Source organism: Telopea speciosissima, chromosome 5 (assembly GCF_018873765.1).
Source record: "Telopea speciosissima isolate NSW1024214 ecotype Mountain lineage chromosome 5, Tspe_v1, whole genome shotgun sequence".
NCBI lineage: Eukaryota > Viridiplantae > Streptophyta > Magnoliopsida > Proteales > Proteaceae > Telopea > Telopea speciosissima.
In genome coordinates this window covers 10,125,184-10,139,498 of record NC_057920.1, presented here as the reverse complement: position 1 = coordinate 10,139,498, position 14,315 = coordinate 10,125,184, and the positions used below count along the sequence as shown (strand labels likewise).

The 14,315-nt window shown below is 38.3% G+C and overlaps 1 protein-coding gene across 2 annotated transcripts in view; it reads right to left on the bottom strand.

Annotated features, from left to right (window-relative positions):
* The window catches only part of LOC122661239 (phospholipase A-2-activating protein), an 84,943-nt gene that overhangs the window by 20,033 nt on the left and 50,595 nt on the right, over positions 1 to 14,315 (bottom strand). For both annotated transcript variants that reach the window (XM_043856583.1, XM_043856582.1), the window contains exons 12-15: positions 8,798 to 8,944; positions 8,615 to 8,653; positions 8,387 to 8,424; positions 4,284 to 4,370 (exon numbers count right to left, since the gene is read on the bottom strand). In XM_043856583.1, coding sequence (XP_043712518.1) covers positions 4,284 to 4,370; positions 8,387 to 8,424; positions 8,615 to 8,653; positions 8,798 to 8,944 — 311 coding nt within the window. The remainder of the gene's footprint in view (positions 1 to 4,283; positions 4,371 to 8,386; positions 8,425 to 8,614; positions 8,654 to 8,797; positions 8,945 to 14,315) is intronic.

Sequence of the window (14,315 nt, the reverse complement as noted above, 5' to 3'; positions counted from 1 at the left end):
ACTAGAAAACAGAACAAAAACTCAATATTATATCAGAGAAATCAGAAGAGTCAAGTACACAACATAACCGGAGGGCAGGATCAGTCACTCAGGAACTAATTCAAAAACCAATTACGATCAATAACTTCAATTAAATCACAAACTGTTGCACAATTTATTTGTCGATCCATTAACCAAGATGTTTTTTTTTATAAGTTGTGTATGTTTTAAGAGAGGGCAGGCCTTGGTGGAACAGTAAGGTTGCTCCATTGTGACCAACTGGTCACAGGTTTGAGCCTGGAAACAGCCTCTCTGTGAAAGCAGGGGTAAGGCTGCGTACATTATAACCCTCCCCAGACCGTCATTCTATCCAAGTGTTACATCAAACTGAAAACCAGGTCAACTGTTAACCATCAGTAGGGAAACCACCTTAAAAAATGACAGAAACACAACCATGACAGCTGATAAATTTCACAAATAAGTGAGATGGTGAGACAGTTCAGAGACTACACCAGTGCTTAAACCAGTAGTCTCAAGAATGACAAAGGAGTGCTTTTAAAACATTTTATGGATGGAAAATGTTGGGAATAATCCCACATTGTAAAACTTTGGGACTTTGAATGCCTCCATATATCAGTTGGGCCTCTACACCTAATAGCTTAAGCTTTTGGATTGGATAACTCAACAGCCAGAATTAAATCTTTTAACCGAGCTATAAGGCCCAGAAAATGTTGGAACCTTGTGTTAGAGCATTACAGGGAAGTAAGTGACATGCTACTTTAACACTTTATGCAATGCCAAATTGGCCCTAAATATACAATCTTCAGGCCTCATTACAGTATGTCTCCGAGATTTATAAAGCAACATCAACGACTAATTGCAGAGAAAAGAAAGCAGTGGTTGGACTGCAGGCAAAGTTGTAAGGCAGCGCCTAGGTGCCCATGTGTGCACATACAAAGGGGGGGTCACATGTAAAATATGAAATTTTAATATTTTAAGATGTAATTTTTAGGGAAATTTATATGTAAAATTTAAAACATAGTTCTTCGACGCTGGAAGAGAGTCACAGCCTTGATTGTTGCAGCAGTGACAGGTAGGTTCTTCTTCTTCTTATTTGCAACTCCAGCAGCACTGCTGCCGCTGCAACTTCTTCTTCTTTTCTGCAACTACGACAGTGTTGCTGCTGCTGCGACTGCTTCTCTTATTCTTTTTCTCATTCCTATTTTTCTTCCTCCCTTTTCTCTATTCCTACATTTTCCCCTACCTTTCCCCTCCCCCTTTCCCTTTCGAGGACGGATATTCGGACCTAGACAACTAGGTGGCCGGTTTCCTTGGTTCTGCAAAATCAACTAGTCACCTAGGCAACGCTTTGATAACTATGCTTAAGAGTAACCAATAGCAGACCCAAAAGATATCGTAGTAAAATAATAATTTTCTGCAAACTGGGCTGTGGAACTAGGGGAACCAGCTCTGCAACTCAGGTCGGTTTTCTCAACGGGATGGTTTTCAGTGGCTAAGAACCTAGGTCTATAGGCGCCTAGGGTAGGGGAACTCATGCATAAAATCTTAGGACGAAAGGGGAAGGGATGAGGGAGATCAATCCCAATCTTTGAGGAACTATAAGTACTGTGGGAAACAGGGGTGAACCAGTTGACAGGGAAATAACAGAGAGTATATAAGAAGACAAGGGGGAAAGAAGACGAAGAATCAAAAAAGAAAACACCTGAGAGGAACTCAGATCTGAAAACAGCCAAGAGATATGGTGGGAGATAGAGCCTACAAGCTTCACCCACTAGCAAATAACAGCCCCGAAAACAAAAACTTTTCATTCAAATCCAATCTGAATGTTCGATGAATATTGTTGGATATAAATAGACTTGAAAAATCCTAATTGTATTCTGAAAATAACTTTAAAACTATCTTCAACTCAATCTCCTAATGCTACTAACGTTATCTATAATAAATATATCCTAACTATCTCTACAGGAGTGAAATACAGGTTTGGACCCGGTTCTTGATCTAAGCGTTCATAACAATCCAACCACAAGATTGCTACTGCATCTCTCAATTCTTCCTCTTCTCCGCACTGCTGCTTTTCTTTCTTTTCTCCTCACTTATTTCCCAAATTCTATTTTAAACCAGTAAAACCGTCTACCCATAAGAATGTTTTTAGCATCCAGGCCATCATAAGCATTGCAGCCAGGCTGTTTGGTGTGAATGCTCCATCACTGTTAGAGGGCACTCCTAACTTGATGTCCTAATGGCCTTTGGGTTGTCCAGAGGTGTACTTTAGGCAAGAAATGGCTTAGGTTGAAGATGTGATGAGGTAAGAAACTTGAACTCAAAATTGTATCACCACGTCTCACTGCCAGATTCTGGAAAAGCTCATCTTCCTTCAAATTACCCTTTTACATGCGGTTTCTATCTTGAGAATTTGGTCAAAAACGATATTTATACTCATTCATAGTATTTCATCAAACTACTGAAAGATTTGTGTGTGCTTGATTAATTACAGGAAACCACGATATCTGTAAGGGGTTGTGATCGACATTTCTCTGGTGGAAGTGACCAAACAAGTAACAGCAACATTTGGCTGTGTACCCTAGTTGTTTTTTTGTTTGGGTGAATAAGAAATTCATTACCAAAGAGAAAAGGAAATTACATGGCCCCCTAAAGGGGAGCAACAAAACAAAGAAAAATAGACCAGCCCTTAGGGATGAGGGTCCGGATCAACAAGAGAGACAGTAGTGAGCCCCTGGAGACAACAATGAGCCTGTTCCTTGGGGAGTCAATACAAGAAGAAGCGGGAGCTGAGGCTAATTTGGCCTTAATTTCAGAAGAAATGGAATCCCAAATCTGCTGATAAAAGCGAGAGTTGGAGGTCCATTTCCTGATATTACGCTCCATCAAAATATGATTAAGGGTAGCACAAAAAGCTAGCTTCCCAACAGTGTCACAGATAGAAGAACCTGCAAAAGTCATATCAATCCAAATCCATTCGCGGGAGAAAGGCAGGATTCTACGATGGGCGGGCCAGCATTTGATCAGGATGCCTTTCCGATTGCTTTGGCAGAGGGCACTCAAAGAAGAGATGGTCGGTGTCTTCCACATTGTACCCTAGTTGTTAAGCTGTATTGCTGTGTTCTCTATGATTTCCAGGAGTGGGGCCTACTTGGGAGCATGTAAGCAGACGGGAACCCCACACATGCAAAGTTTAGTTCTTTTCGGTGATTCAATCACTGCCATCCTATAGAGTTATGTATTATACAGGGTTGAGCAAGGAGATGGAGCTAGATATGGGTGTTGTTTCATCCATAACTTGTATCATAAATGGTCCAAGCAATTAGTTCTCCAAGATTTTAGCAGTTCCTTTTACTTGTAGGAGACTTTAAGGTAGATTTTATTAAGTACCTTCTATTTTGTGTTTATCACTTTATTGAGAACACTATTATTTGAAATTTTTCATTAGTTATTGGAAGCTGCACAAGCAAGAGGGTTAGTTTATAAACATGTGATCATATAAAAACATGGTTATGAACTCAGCTCCCAACTGACCACCTCACTCCATGGAAACCAAAGCGAGCAAATGACAGCATAGACAGGGACTATAAGTACTGTCGGAAACAGGGGTGAACCAGTAGACAGGGAAATAACAGAGAGCATACAAGAAGAAAAGGGGGAAAGAAGATGAAGAATCAAAAAAGAAAACACCTGAGAGGAACTCAGATCTGAAAACAGCCAAGAGATATGGCGGGAGATAACCAGTCGGTGAGCCTGCAAGCTTCACCCAGTAGCAAATAACAGCCCCGAAAAAAAATAAGCCAGGCAAGGGGTGGTGAGGACGAGGATATTTATGGCGTAGTCTTCCATTAAAAGATTTTCTTGTACTTTTCCAATGTTTTGGGAGAGCTACGCACCTTTCTCTCAATTTTTTCCCTTAAATACGTTGTATATTGATTCCAGAATCCCTCCACAAACAATAAGGCTAATTCCATATAGATAAAAAAATGCCAGAAGCACAACATATCAAACAAGTAACTGCTTTCTCCCAGGTTCTCTACCATCAGATCTACATAAACAAAATATATAAACCAAACTTCAAACAACAATAGAACTTCACAAAAGCACAACAGCAAAAATGAAATAATCAAGACCATAAATGAAGAAAGCAAGAAACCCTTGGAGAACTTAATAGCACAAATGATCAAGCAATTAGTAGAGGTGATAAAAGGAAAAAATATATGTATATTGTAATCAAGCAACCAACTGATGTCTTGAAAGTTATGAGCCTAGACAAAACATACCGGGTCTGACATTAGAACATTGTTGAACTCAGAAATCTTTTTCAGAATCCCATCAAACTGGGCTGCGTCAAAGAAAAGCATTCCTTTCTGGAAAAAAAAAATCAGCTAGCTTCAATTCTTCCAAAAATTGCAACCACAGTAATTTGCCAGAAGTTTAACTTGAAGCAGTTGGGTGCATACATCTTCCAACAAATATGACAAGTTAGAAGTTATGTAACTTCGTTTTAACTACCTGATTAAATGCTAAAAGGGTGATGCAGTTGTATTAGACATTGATCCAGTAGAGAGGCCTAGACGTGAGTCCAGAACACCCACAAGGGACAGGTGACAGTCCAATGGGCTGAAAACAAGTTTTGGATAGTTATGTTACAGATTGGGACTTTTATTTTCTTGGGGTTCATTGTAAAGGGACTAATTTATATGCCATAAAGCTGGGGTGAAGTTAGTACACGGGACTATTAGTTAAATGTTTGAGTTAGACTAAGATACTTATCAGCTAAATAAAAATCTGTTTAGAATCTATTAAGTTAAGTCAATGTATGAAAGTGATTAGGATTTAGGAGTACTTGTATGAGTCAGTTTAGGAAGTTTAAAAGGTTACAAATATGTATAAATCCCCTTTCAATTGGACATTATTAAAATAATAAAATTGAAGTTAATCAAGAGTCTTTGAGCCAGTTAATAAAGAATCTTTGAGCTGTTGAGATCTACAAACGTTTTTAAAGGCTCTTTTCTGGCCTACTGCTGTCTCCTTCTAGTTCAGGTTCTTCTCTTGCCAGGTGATATCTTTCCACTATTCTTCTTTCTTGATCCTATCATATATTTTCTCTTCTTCTCTGTAGTACAAAATTCAATTTCATAATTCTGGTTAATATCTTGCTAGATATTATTTCTAAGAACCAAAATCTGGAGATTGGATACTGTTTACAATCTATCTAAACAGTTCCTCGAATCTGGTCATCCATAGTTGCTATATCATCTCAAGTTCCTAAATATAGTTTAAAAATAGTGATTTTCATTGTAGTTCATTCTTCTAGATTCCTTTTTAGACCCTTGAACTGCATTATTTAGTATCAGAACCAAGTCCCGGTTCCTCTATTCATCATGAATAAGCAACAAATCTGACACGTGATCAACTTGGTGGAAGAGTTGCAGAACAACACAAAACGGGTTCAAGAGAAGCAAGGGGAAATTAAAGCAAAATATGCTAAAAGGAAAAGTGGAATCAAAGAAGACCAAGTTGAAGATCAAGTTGATGAAGTAAACAACCCTCCAATTGAGATTGATGTGATTAAAGAAAACATTCCAATTGAAGACAATCACTTTCACATTGTTTCTAAAGAGATCGCAGCAATTGAATTTATTCTTCCTCCACAAATTGTGGAGTTGAGATCACTTCCATTGCTGATTTTTAACAAAAGCGTTGGACCACCATCAAGTCAAAGCAAGTGTTTAACGATGGCGATCATCTAAAGGTGGTGGTGCTACGACACTACAAAACTCAAGGAGTAGTTTTTTGCAACAAAGGGGGAATTGATACAGTTGCATTAGACATTGATCCCATAAGGAAGAAAAGACACCAAGTCTATAAGGCCCCCAAGGTGCAGGTGGCAGTCCAATGGGATGAAAACAAGCTTTGAATAGTTAATATTATAGGTTGGACCTTTTATTTTCTTAATTTTTATTGTAACGAGCCTAACTTATAAGCCCATAAATAGAGAGTGATGAGGTTTAAATCCACCTAAGACCAGGTTTCAGCAAACCAACCACAAGCCAGAATCATAGACTAGGAAATAGACTAAATTCAAAAAAAATTCAATAAAACAAAATTAAAGAATTGCATGTGAATAAAATTTTAACATATTAAAAGTCCATCAAGATCAGATGGTTAGATTCTAAGATCTGACAGAATTCAACAAGTAATCTCAAAACAGAAATAATAGCAGTAATATTGGAGAAATTAAACCACAGCGGATCAGCGAATCTGATCTGGGCTAAATTATGGTCGAAGGCTACCGTAGAATGATAGAACAGAACCCCAAAATCTCACTGGATTCTGAGGTCAAGGGTTTCCTACTGCTGGTAGGAATCATAGAAATCGCTGGGAAAGTCTGCTATTACCTCCAACAGCAATACCCAAAAAAAAAAAAAAAAAAACCCACAGCAACTCAGATATAGTTATGGAATTGAATAAAAGATCGAGTGAAGGGAACAGAATTAATAGAGTGATAGATCAAGCATACGAAAAGGTGGAACTGACCTGATTTCAGCAATTGTTAGTAAAGAAAAAGATAGAAGAGAGAGGATATGAACTATGGATTTACCAATATAGAGCTAGGTTAGAATCACCACTAACCAGTTATTGCCTCACTACAATAACCTAGCTGAATCACCATAGCACCATCATCACTGCATCACCATAGGATCTCAAGAAACAAAAGCTCATAAAATATCAAAATCGTGGGCTACTGCCCAACAGGTTCTTTACTTATAAAAAGAGCGATAAGAATCCCACTACAACAATAAAATAACAATAAAAAACTAGATAGTAAAGCCCACCCCCTGGTCGGCAATCCTATGTGGTGAATCAAATCACTAAAAACTCTTAAAGATAGAGTTCCAATGACTTAAAACACTATAAGTAGACAGCATTCTAATTAGTTGGGACTCCAGCTCAAATAGGAATAGGAATAAACTAGCTTAAAACAAACAAATAAAAAACCAAGCAACTTTCCCACGATGGGGAAATAGGCTGGTACACTGCTGGTCCACTGAGTTCAGAACTGTGTCAACTCTTCCAAATCAGAGTTGACCCATTGAGTTGACTCTCTGAGTTGAATGGGTGAAGTTAGTACCCGGGATTAGTTAGATAGAGTTCTCTTTTGAGTCTATTAAGTTAAGTCAGTGTGTTCGAGTGATTAGGAGTCGTTTTATGAGGCAGTTGAGGATATTTAAAAGGTTACACATATATGGTATAGACCCCCTTTAATTGGACACGATTTTAATAATAAAATTGAAGTTTTTTCAAGACTTTTTGAGCGGTTGAACAGTGAAAATGTGGATGAAAGATCTTCTTTCAAACTACTGCTTTCTTCTTCTAGTTTTGGTTGTTCTATAGCCAGGTGATATCTTTCCACTATTTTTCTTAGTCCTCTTCTTCCTCTCTTGATCCTATCATATTATCTCTCTTCTTCTCTAAAAGGGCGTAACCAGTGCATGAGGGTCCCGCCACTGTGGGTTCTAGGAAAGGTCCTAATGTACGCAGCCTTGCCACTGCTTTTGACTGCTTTCGCAGAGAGGTTGTTTATAGACTCGAACCCATGACCACTTGGTCACAATGGAGCAATCTTACCGTTGCACAAAGGCCCGCCCTCATTCTCTCTCTTCTTCTCTATTTTACCAAAATCAATCTCATAATTCTGGTTATCTCTTGCTGGATATTATTTCTAATGATCAAAATCTGGTTATTGGATACTGTTTACAACATATCTAAATGGTTCCTCAGATCTAATCATCCGTAATTGCGATACCAACGCAAGTTCCTGAATATAACTTGAAATTAGTGATCTTAATTGTTGTTCATTCTTCTAGATTCCTTTTTAGAATATTGAACTGCATTAAAGAGTATGAATTTATATAAGAGATCTTGGATTCAATAATTATCTGTCTTTCAAATCAACTATCATTAATTATCTTTAGTAGAAAATAACTAGTTAACATATACGGATTACAAATTTTGATTATATATAACTTTCTTTTGACAATTAACAATTTACTCATGAGGGAAAAAAAAACAATTCCTACAAGTTTGAAAACACTAATTCCATAATGACATTATATATAGCAACATATGCTTTTTTTTTTATCAATTGAACAATGGGTTCAGACAGATAATATCACAAAGCAATCTAAGTGATTCACATTTGATTTAGACCTGGCTCTGTTTCACAACACAGAAAGCAATACCATAAGGCCTTTATGTATACAATATGTTGCATATTGAGAAGGATTTCATTTTACAGAGAAGTGCAGTTTTCGCAACACCAATATTTCTCATTCATGAACAAGAAAAAACGTGAAAACTGAGAAAGATAAGAAATTACCTTGGGAATATGTTTAAGAATAGGCTTTGCTGAAGCACCTGGATGTACAAGAAAATATGATAAGGAAAGCCCCCAAAAACAGGAAGAAAAAAACGTCTCCTGTAGAAACTTGATGAAAAGTACAAAGAAATACAAGATTGCTCAAGGCAGCATGGTATATTAGTTTCTCAAACCAGCCAATCATTTTAGATCAAACAGACTCTTTAAGTTTAGATAAGATTTATGTACCAGAAGTAATGGATGGCCCTCCAGGTATATAAGCAGAAGCTGGAACATATAAGGTATTAGGTTAGTGAGAATCATGCAAAAACATAAAAATAAGACAAGTAAAACTAATTAAGAACACAATGATAAAGGTTCCTGTTCAACTACCCCATGGTCAAGCATATCCCACAAAACAGTAGTACTTACAGCCAGTGAAAGGATCACGGAAAGATGTGTCAAGTGTAAAGTCCATCTGCCCAGTATTCTGCAGAATAAACTCTACAATTTGTTGACGATAAGAAAGTGGAAGACTCTCCTTGAGAAGCCACTTGTCAGCCGTTGCATAAGGGTTATCTGGAAACAGCTCACTGTTTGTATAATCATTCTTAGGTTGATGAATATATATCATGTGATCTATACTGTTTAACAAATCTCAATGGATACAAGAATGTGCATTCTAACAAAATCATGAGCATTCTAACAAAATGCATCACAAGACCTTGTATCATCAACTCAAGACATTTTTTTCCCACATGCCTTCACACAACAGTAGCATCCACTCATTAATATTAATAATAATAATAATAATAAAATGATGTCGTTAGTTAGTTTGTCAGCATGATGTCCCAAGACTCATATTCACATGGAGCACCATATTATGGTAAGCAATGGCACTCATGTTACTAACAGATAACGTCTAAATGAGTTTCTTCCACTTTTCCCCCCGGAGTTGGAGAGGGGGGTTCCAAGGCACAAGGGGTCTGGATCAGTGATCATACTTGACTGACCCTGATCCTGAGTCCTTGACCAGGATCGGGTAATCAAGACAAGGAGCAGTTGATCCTTAAACCTTGCTTTCAAGGACATCGGAAAAGTAAGCAAATGTTTAGCAATTCTAGGTATAAACATACAATCTTTCTTTGTCAACAACCAATAAAGAAACACCCATTTTTTGTGGACCTAGTATTTCCAATTTTTTTTTTTTTGGTAAGATAGTATTTCCAAATATGGTTAGCATATGATACCCTCATCTTTAGTGATGCGTCAGATTTCCCACTGAGACATCTTTGCTGTGTTAAAAACTTGTTGGAAGTGGTCACGGCATTTAAAGTCAACTTCACAAAAAGTGCCACATATCCTGTGGGTGAAGAGATGAATATGGAAGAACCATCTCAATATCTCAACTATAGAATTGAATAATCTTGAACGCCACATTAAGGAGTTCCATTTAATGATTCATATAAAATGTCCAATGCATGGGATCAACTAAACGAGAGAATGAAGGATCCCATCTCAAGGATTCTCTCTGCAGCATTCAGTCATAGGCTCATAGCTTATATTTTCTTTCTTTAGTTTTAATCCATAGCCAAGAGAATGGAGTATATCCAAAAGAGAGTTCTTATGGAAATGTTGGAATAACGCTTTAAGAATTCATCTTGTGGATTGCAACACAGCTTACCTTCCCACAGAATGACAATTAGGAGGATTAAAAATGACAAACATGTACACAAAAACTCTGCTTTGCTATGTAAAGGGTTTTGGAGATTTGCAACTGAATCTTGAATCTTTTGGAACATAAATATGAGCTGCCTATTGCATGGGTCATGGGAAACAAAGAATCCTTGTATTCATAGGATTGGACTAATTAAAGGCATTTTGCAACATATGGAAACTTTAAGGCATCAGATCAGAATTCAAGAGCAAATGGGGCTGCAACCAGTCTGAAGAACTTTTGGTGATCTACCCCATTTCCAGGGGATGATAGATGGATTTGGACTACATGGGCTCCCAGAATTACATCACAATATGAAGACTTATTTAGAAATCAGGCATCAGGACACCAACTTCCATTTCAATGTCAAAAGTATGAAAGGTATCCTTGAGATCTAGTTCAATCTGTGAACAACTCACTTGGACAAGATTTGGAATTTGAATCACTTAGTATTGCAGGGGTTTATGAGTCAAAATGCAAGTTACACATGTCTCCAAGAAGCATACGCTACCCACTATTTGAGTTGTTCAGTTTAGCAAGGGTCTACAGCTATGCTATGGACCTCATCATAGTTGTCATGGCGTCTAGGTGTTGGCAGGGACCTAGACGCAAGGCAACACCAACAAGTTGACCAAGGTTTCTAAGGCGCCTGCCTAGGCAGAGGCAACGCCTGACAACTATGGGGATGTCATGGCACCAAGGCGAACCACAGCAGTGGTAAGGTGCATTAACGGCTAGGTGATGCCTTGCTGAGGCAAAGGCACCCAAGGCGATGCCATAGCTTACATCTCAAGCCATATTTCCCAGGTATTTGTTATCTTAAAAGTGTAAATATATGTACAATGAAGGGTTAGAAAGGTAAAATATAGAAGCTAATAGGGGTAAAGGTGAGATTATACAAAACATAAATATTAGAAATGAGAAGTGACTGAAATTTATAAAATGCAAAGAGAAAGATCATCAGGCTTTGGGTCTCAGCATCATGGCATATAAGGCAACTTGGTTGCCTAGGACCTCAAGGGATTCCTAGATGATGCCTTGACAACTATGCCGACAATTACATGCTAGTTGCAATGAAAGCAAGGAAATGAGAAACTTTTCGGGCATCCAACTGTAAAAGGTATGAGAATGTATCTACTGCACAATTTAAAGCTAATTAGGAAACTTTTCTCCTTGGGCCCCATCTTGTAAGGTCATGTAAAGAATAGCAAGGCCTTTTTCGGCTTTTTAACGGGACTTCCTCTCTGTCCACTCCATAAGTTTCTTTATTTTCCCCCAACAAAAAATATTTAGAACTCATTCATCCCCAAAATAAATTGTTTATCGTCAATGAAGGTCGTGCTTGGCACGTTGGTAAAGTGCTCATTTGCTGAATGCTTTAATGTAGTCCTAGGTAGGAATAATCCCACTAGGAGCCAGGTAATGGGGTCACACACTAGGGCTGGCCGATTGGGACAGCTTAGGCTAAATTAGGGCAGAATTAGGGTTAGAACTAAGAGTTTGAATTAGGGTTTTATGTAGTAATGATATGCAGGTTTTTAGGAAGCTAATGATATAGGTTTTAATTAAGTTAAACAAGGAATTAAAATTCTGGAATTCTAGGGTTAGGGTTTCGGGTTTTAGGTTTTAGGAAAAGAGATCAATTTAGGGTTGGGAGGGGGAATTCTGGACAGGGGTTCTGGCCGAGTGATAAGGGCAGTATGGGGAAGGTTCAAATGTAATAGGGTCAAATTCTGTAGGCTGGTTAGGTCTGGGCAGGTTTAGGGTTCTTGGGTTTTAATGGTGAAGGAGGGATTTAGGGTTTTTTATGGATAACTGGGGCTGCAACTGAGATCGAGCGTAGGGATGGATACACAGCTGCTGTGATTAAAACTTAGATGGATTTTGATGGAGGGTTAAGGCTGTAAGTGAACTAGGGTTCAGAAAATTCAAATAAAATAGAAGGGGGGATGTTAGGGTAGGCTGTAGAGGATTAGGAGAAGAAGGGAATGAATAAAACTGTAAAATACTTACTGGAATATGCAGGTTCTTCAATGGCAGCTTGGAGAAACTTGATTGAAGAAGAAGAAGGACCTCCCGATCTATAAGATGCAAGAAGTCGCCGGAGTCCACCAGCCCTAACCCTTGATATGACTCACAAGGGGTCTTGATATGACACACAAGACAGTCTCTGAAGAGAGAAGCAGCAGCAGCAGCAGCAGCAAAGGCTAACAGCAAGAAACGGTTTTTTTAAAACATAATCTGGTGGGGGAGCCTCTCCCACGTTTCTTATTAAATAAGAGGCCAAAAGGCCTATTCCTAAATCTATTACAATTTAAATCTCCCACTTAAATCGTGGAGAGATGGACCAATTTAAAAACAAATCAAAAACTTAAAAGAAAAGACTCATCTACCCCTAATGACTTAAAAACAACTTAAACTACTTAAAATAAAGAAGATTCCCTACTAGCAAATAGGATATAAGAACCTCTTAGCCAATAGGATCACTTCACTTAAATTAGACCAATTGAACCAATTGGATGCAACCAATTTAATCCGGTTCAATTAAAAACACAAAATAAAAACTAAGTATGGAAATAAACTAAACTAAACTAAGGCTCCTACTAAAACCCTAGGTTTAGGGTGGCTTCTTCAATTCGAGGAGGCTAGGATCTGCATCACGCTTGGTCATGGGTTCAAGTCTTGGAAACAGGGGTAAGGCTGCGTACATCTGACCCTCCCCAGACCCTGCTAAACGTAGGATCCTTGTGTACTGGGTACGGCCTTTTTTATCATCAATCCAACACATTAAACAAGATTAGGAACACCATTGTTAAAAGAATCAGTTCAATTGTAAATCATAACTATCCGATAACAAATCCTCCACCAATTTAATTACCCATTCATAGCCATCCTCAAACAGCTCTAACCCCAGTTTACCATTACAATTTTTCCATTGGAAATTAACACTACCCATAAGAGAAGATTCTGAAACTAGTTTGTTAAAAGCTAAGAAAGAAGAGAAAGGCAAAGGCATATCAAGCAATGGACGATTTTCATTCACGATTGTCAGCGTGCCTAGGCGTCCGAGCGCCTTGGTCGACTTGGGCGCCTTGCCGCATTGTTCGCCGAGTTGGTGTCGCCTTGAATTTTGACCCTCTCCACCGCCTTGGGTTGCCTAACCGCCGTGACAACCATGTTTTCATTCTTGCTAATACTTTATACATGAAAAGGAAAGAAATAAAATGATCACTATCACAAGTTTGATTCGCTGCTATGTTTCTCTCTTACAAATGTTGGGAAAACCTTCCCTACCTCCATGATTGTTTTGATGATAACAAACGTGTTGGCACAAGCCATTGTGTATTAATATGTCAACAGGTTTTATGGTGGAACCAAGAAGATCAAGCCAAGAAATTAAAGGACATAAAACACAAGGATGTTCAAGACAAAGCTTGAAAGATCAAGGCTTTGAAGACACCTCACCATTCTCACTAAAGAATATTTGAATAATGAAGATTGAAAATTGAAGAATATCACTTGAAGAAATCAAGTAGAAGACCCTCATAAAGATGCTCGCATGCACATTCACAAATACACACTTGCATACTTGTATTTGCATTTGCATAATATTAATGAAATTGCATTTACATCATATAGAGACCTTAGGAGGTTGTTATTTGAACCCACATACCTTGGGAAATGTTGGAAAAAGGTTGGAGCAAAACCCCGCAAAACCCCACAGTCAAAACTATCAGAAACAACAAAATAGGGGAACGGGACTGTGATCCGGTCAACCAGATCTCAGAGCCCAGTTCGTCCAAATGCTGGCAGCAGAATCACGGGAACGTTTCCGTGACTTGGTCCGGTAGACCAGATCAAGTGGGACGATGGTCCAGTCGACCGGACTGCGACCAAATGGATTTTTACCCTCCAACGGCTAGTTTCCAACGGATCTATTTCTCCAACGGCTATGATCCGGTCGACCGGATCATTCTTCAGGTCGACCGGATGGAACAAAAATAGATCCATTAGAGCACATTTTGCACATATTTTTAGAGCCTTAAATGAGCCTATAAATAGAAAACATGTGAGAGCTTTTCACTCATCCAATACAGTCCAAAATATTACTTTTGTGAGAGATGAAAAGTTATTCTAAAGTTCTATTGATTGAAATCTAGTAGTCTTCATCAAGATCATCCAAGATTGACTTCAACACTCAAGACCTTTACAAGCTTTCATTCTAAAGAAGGT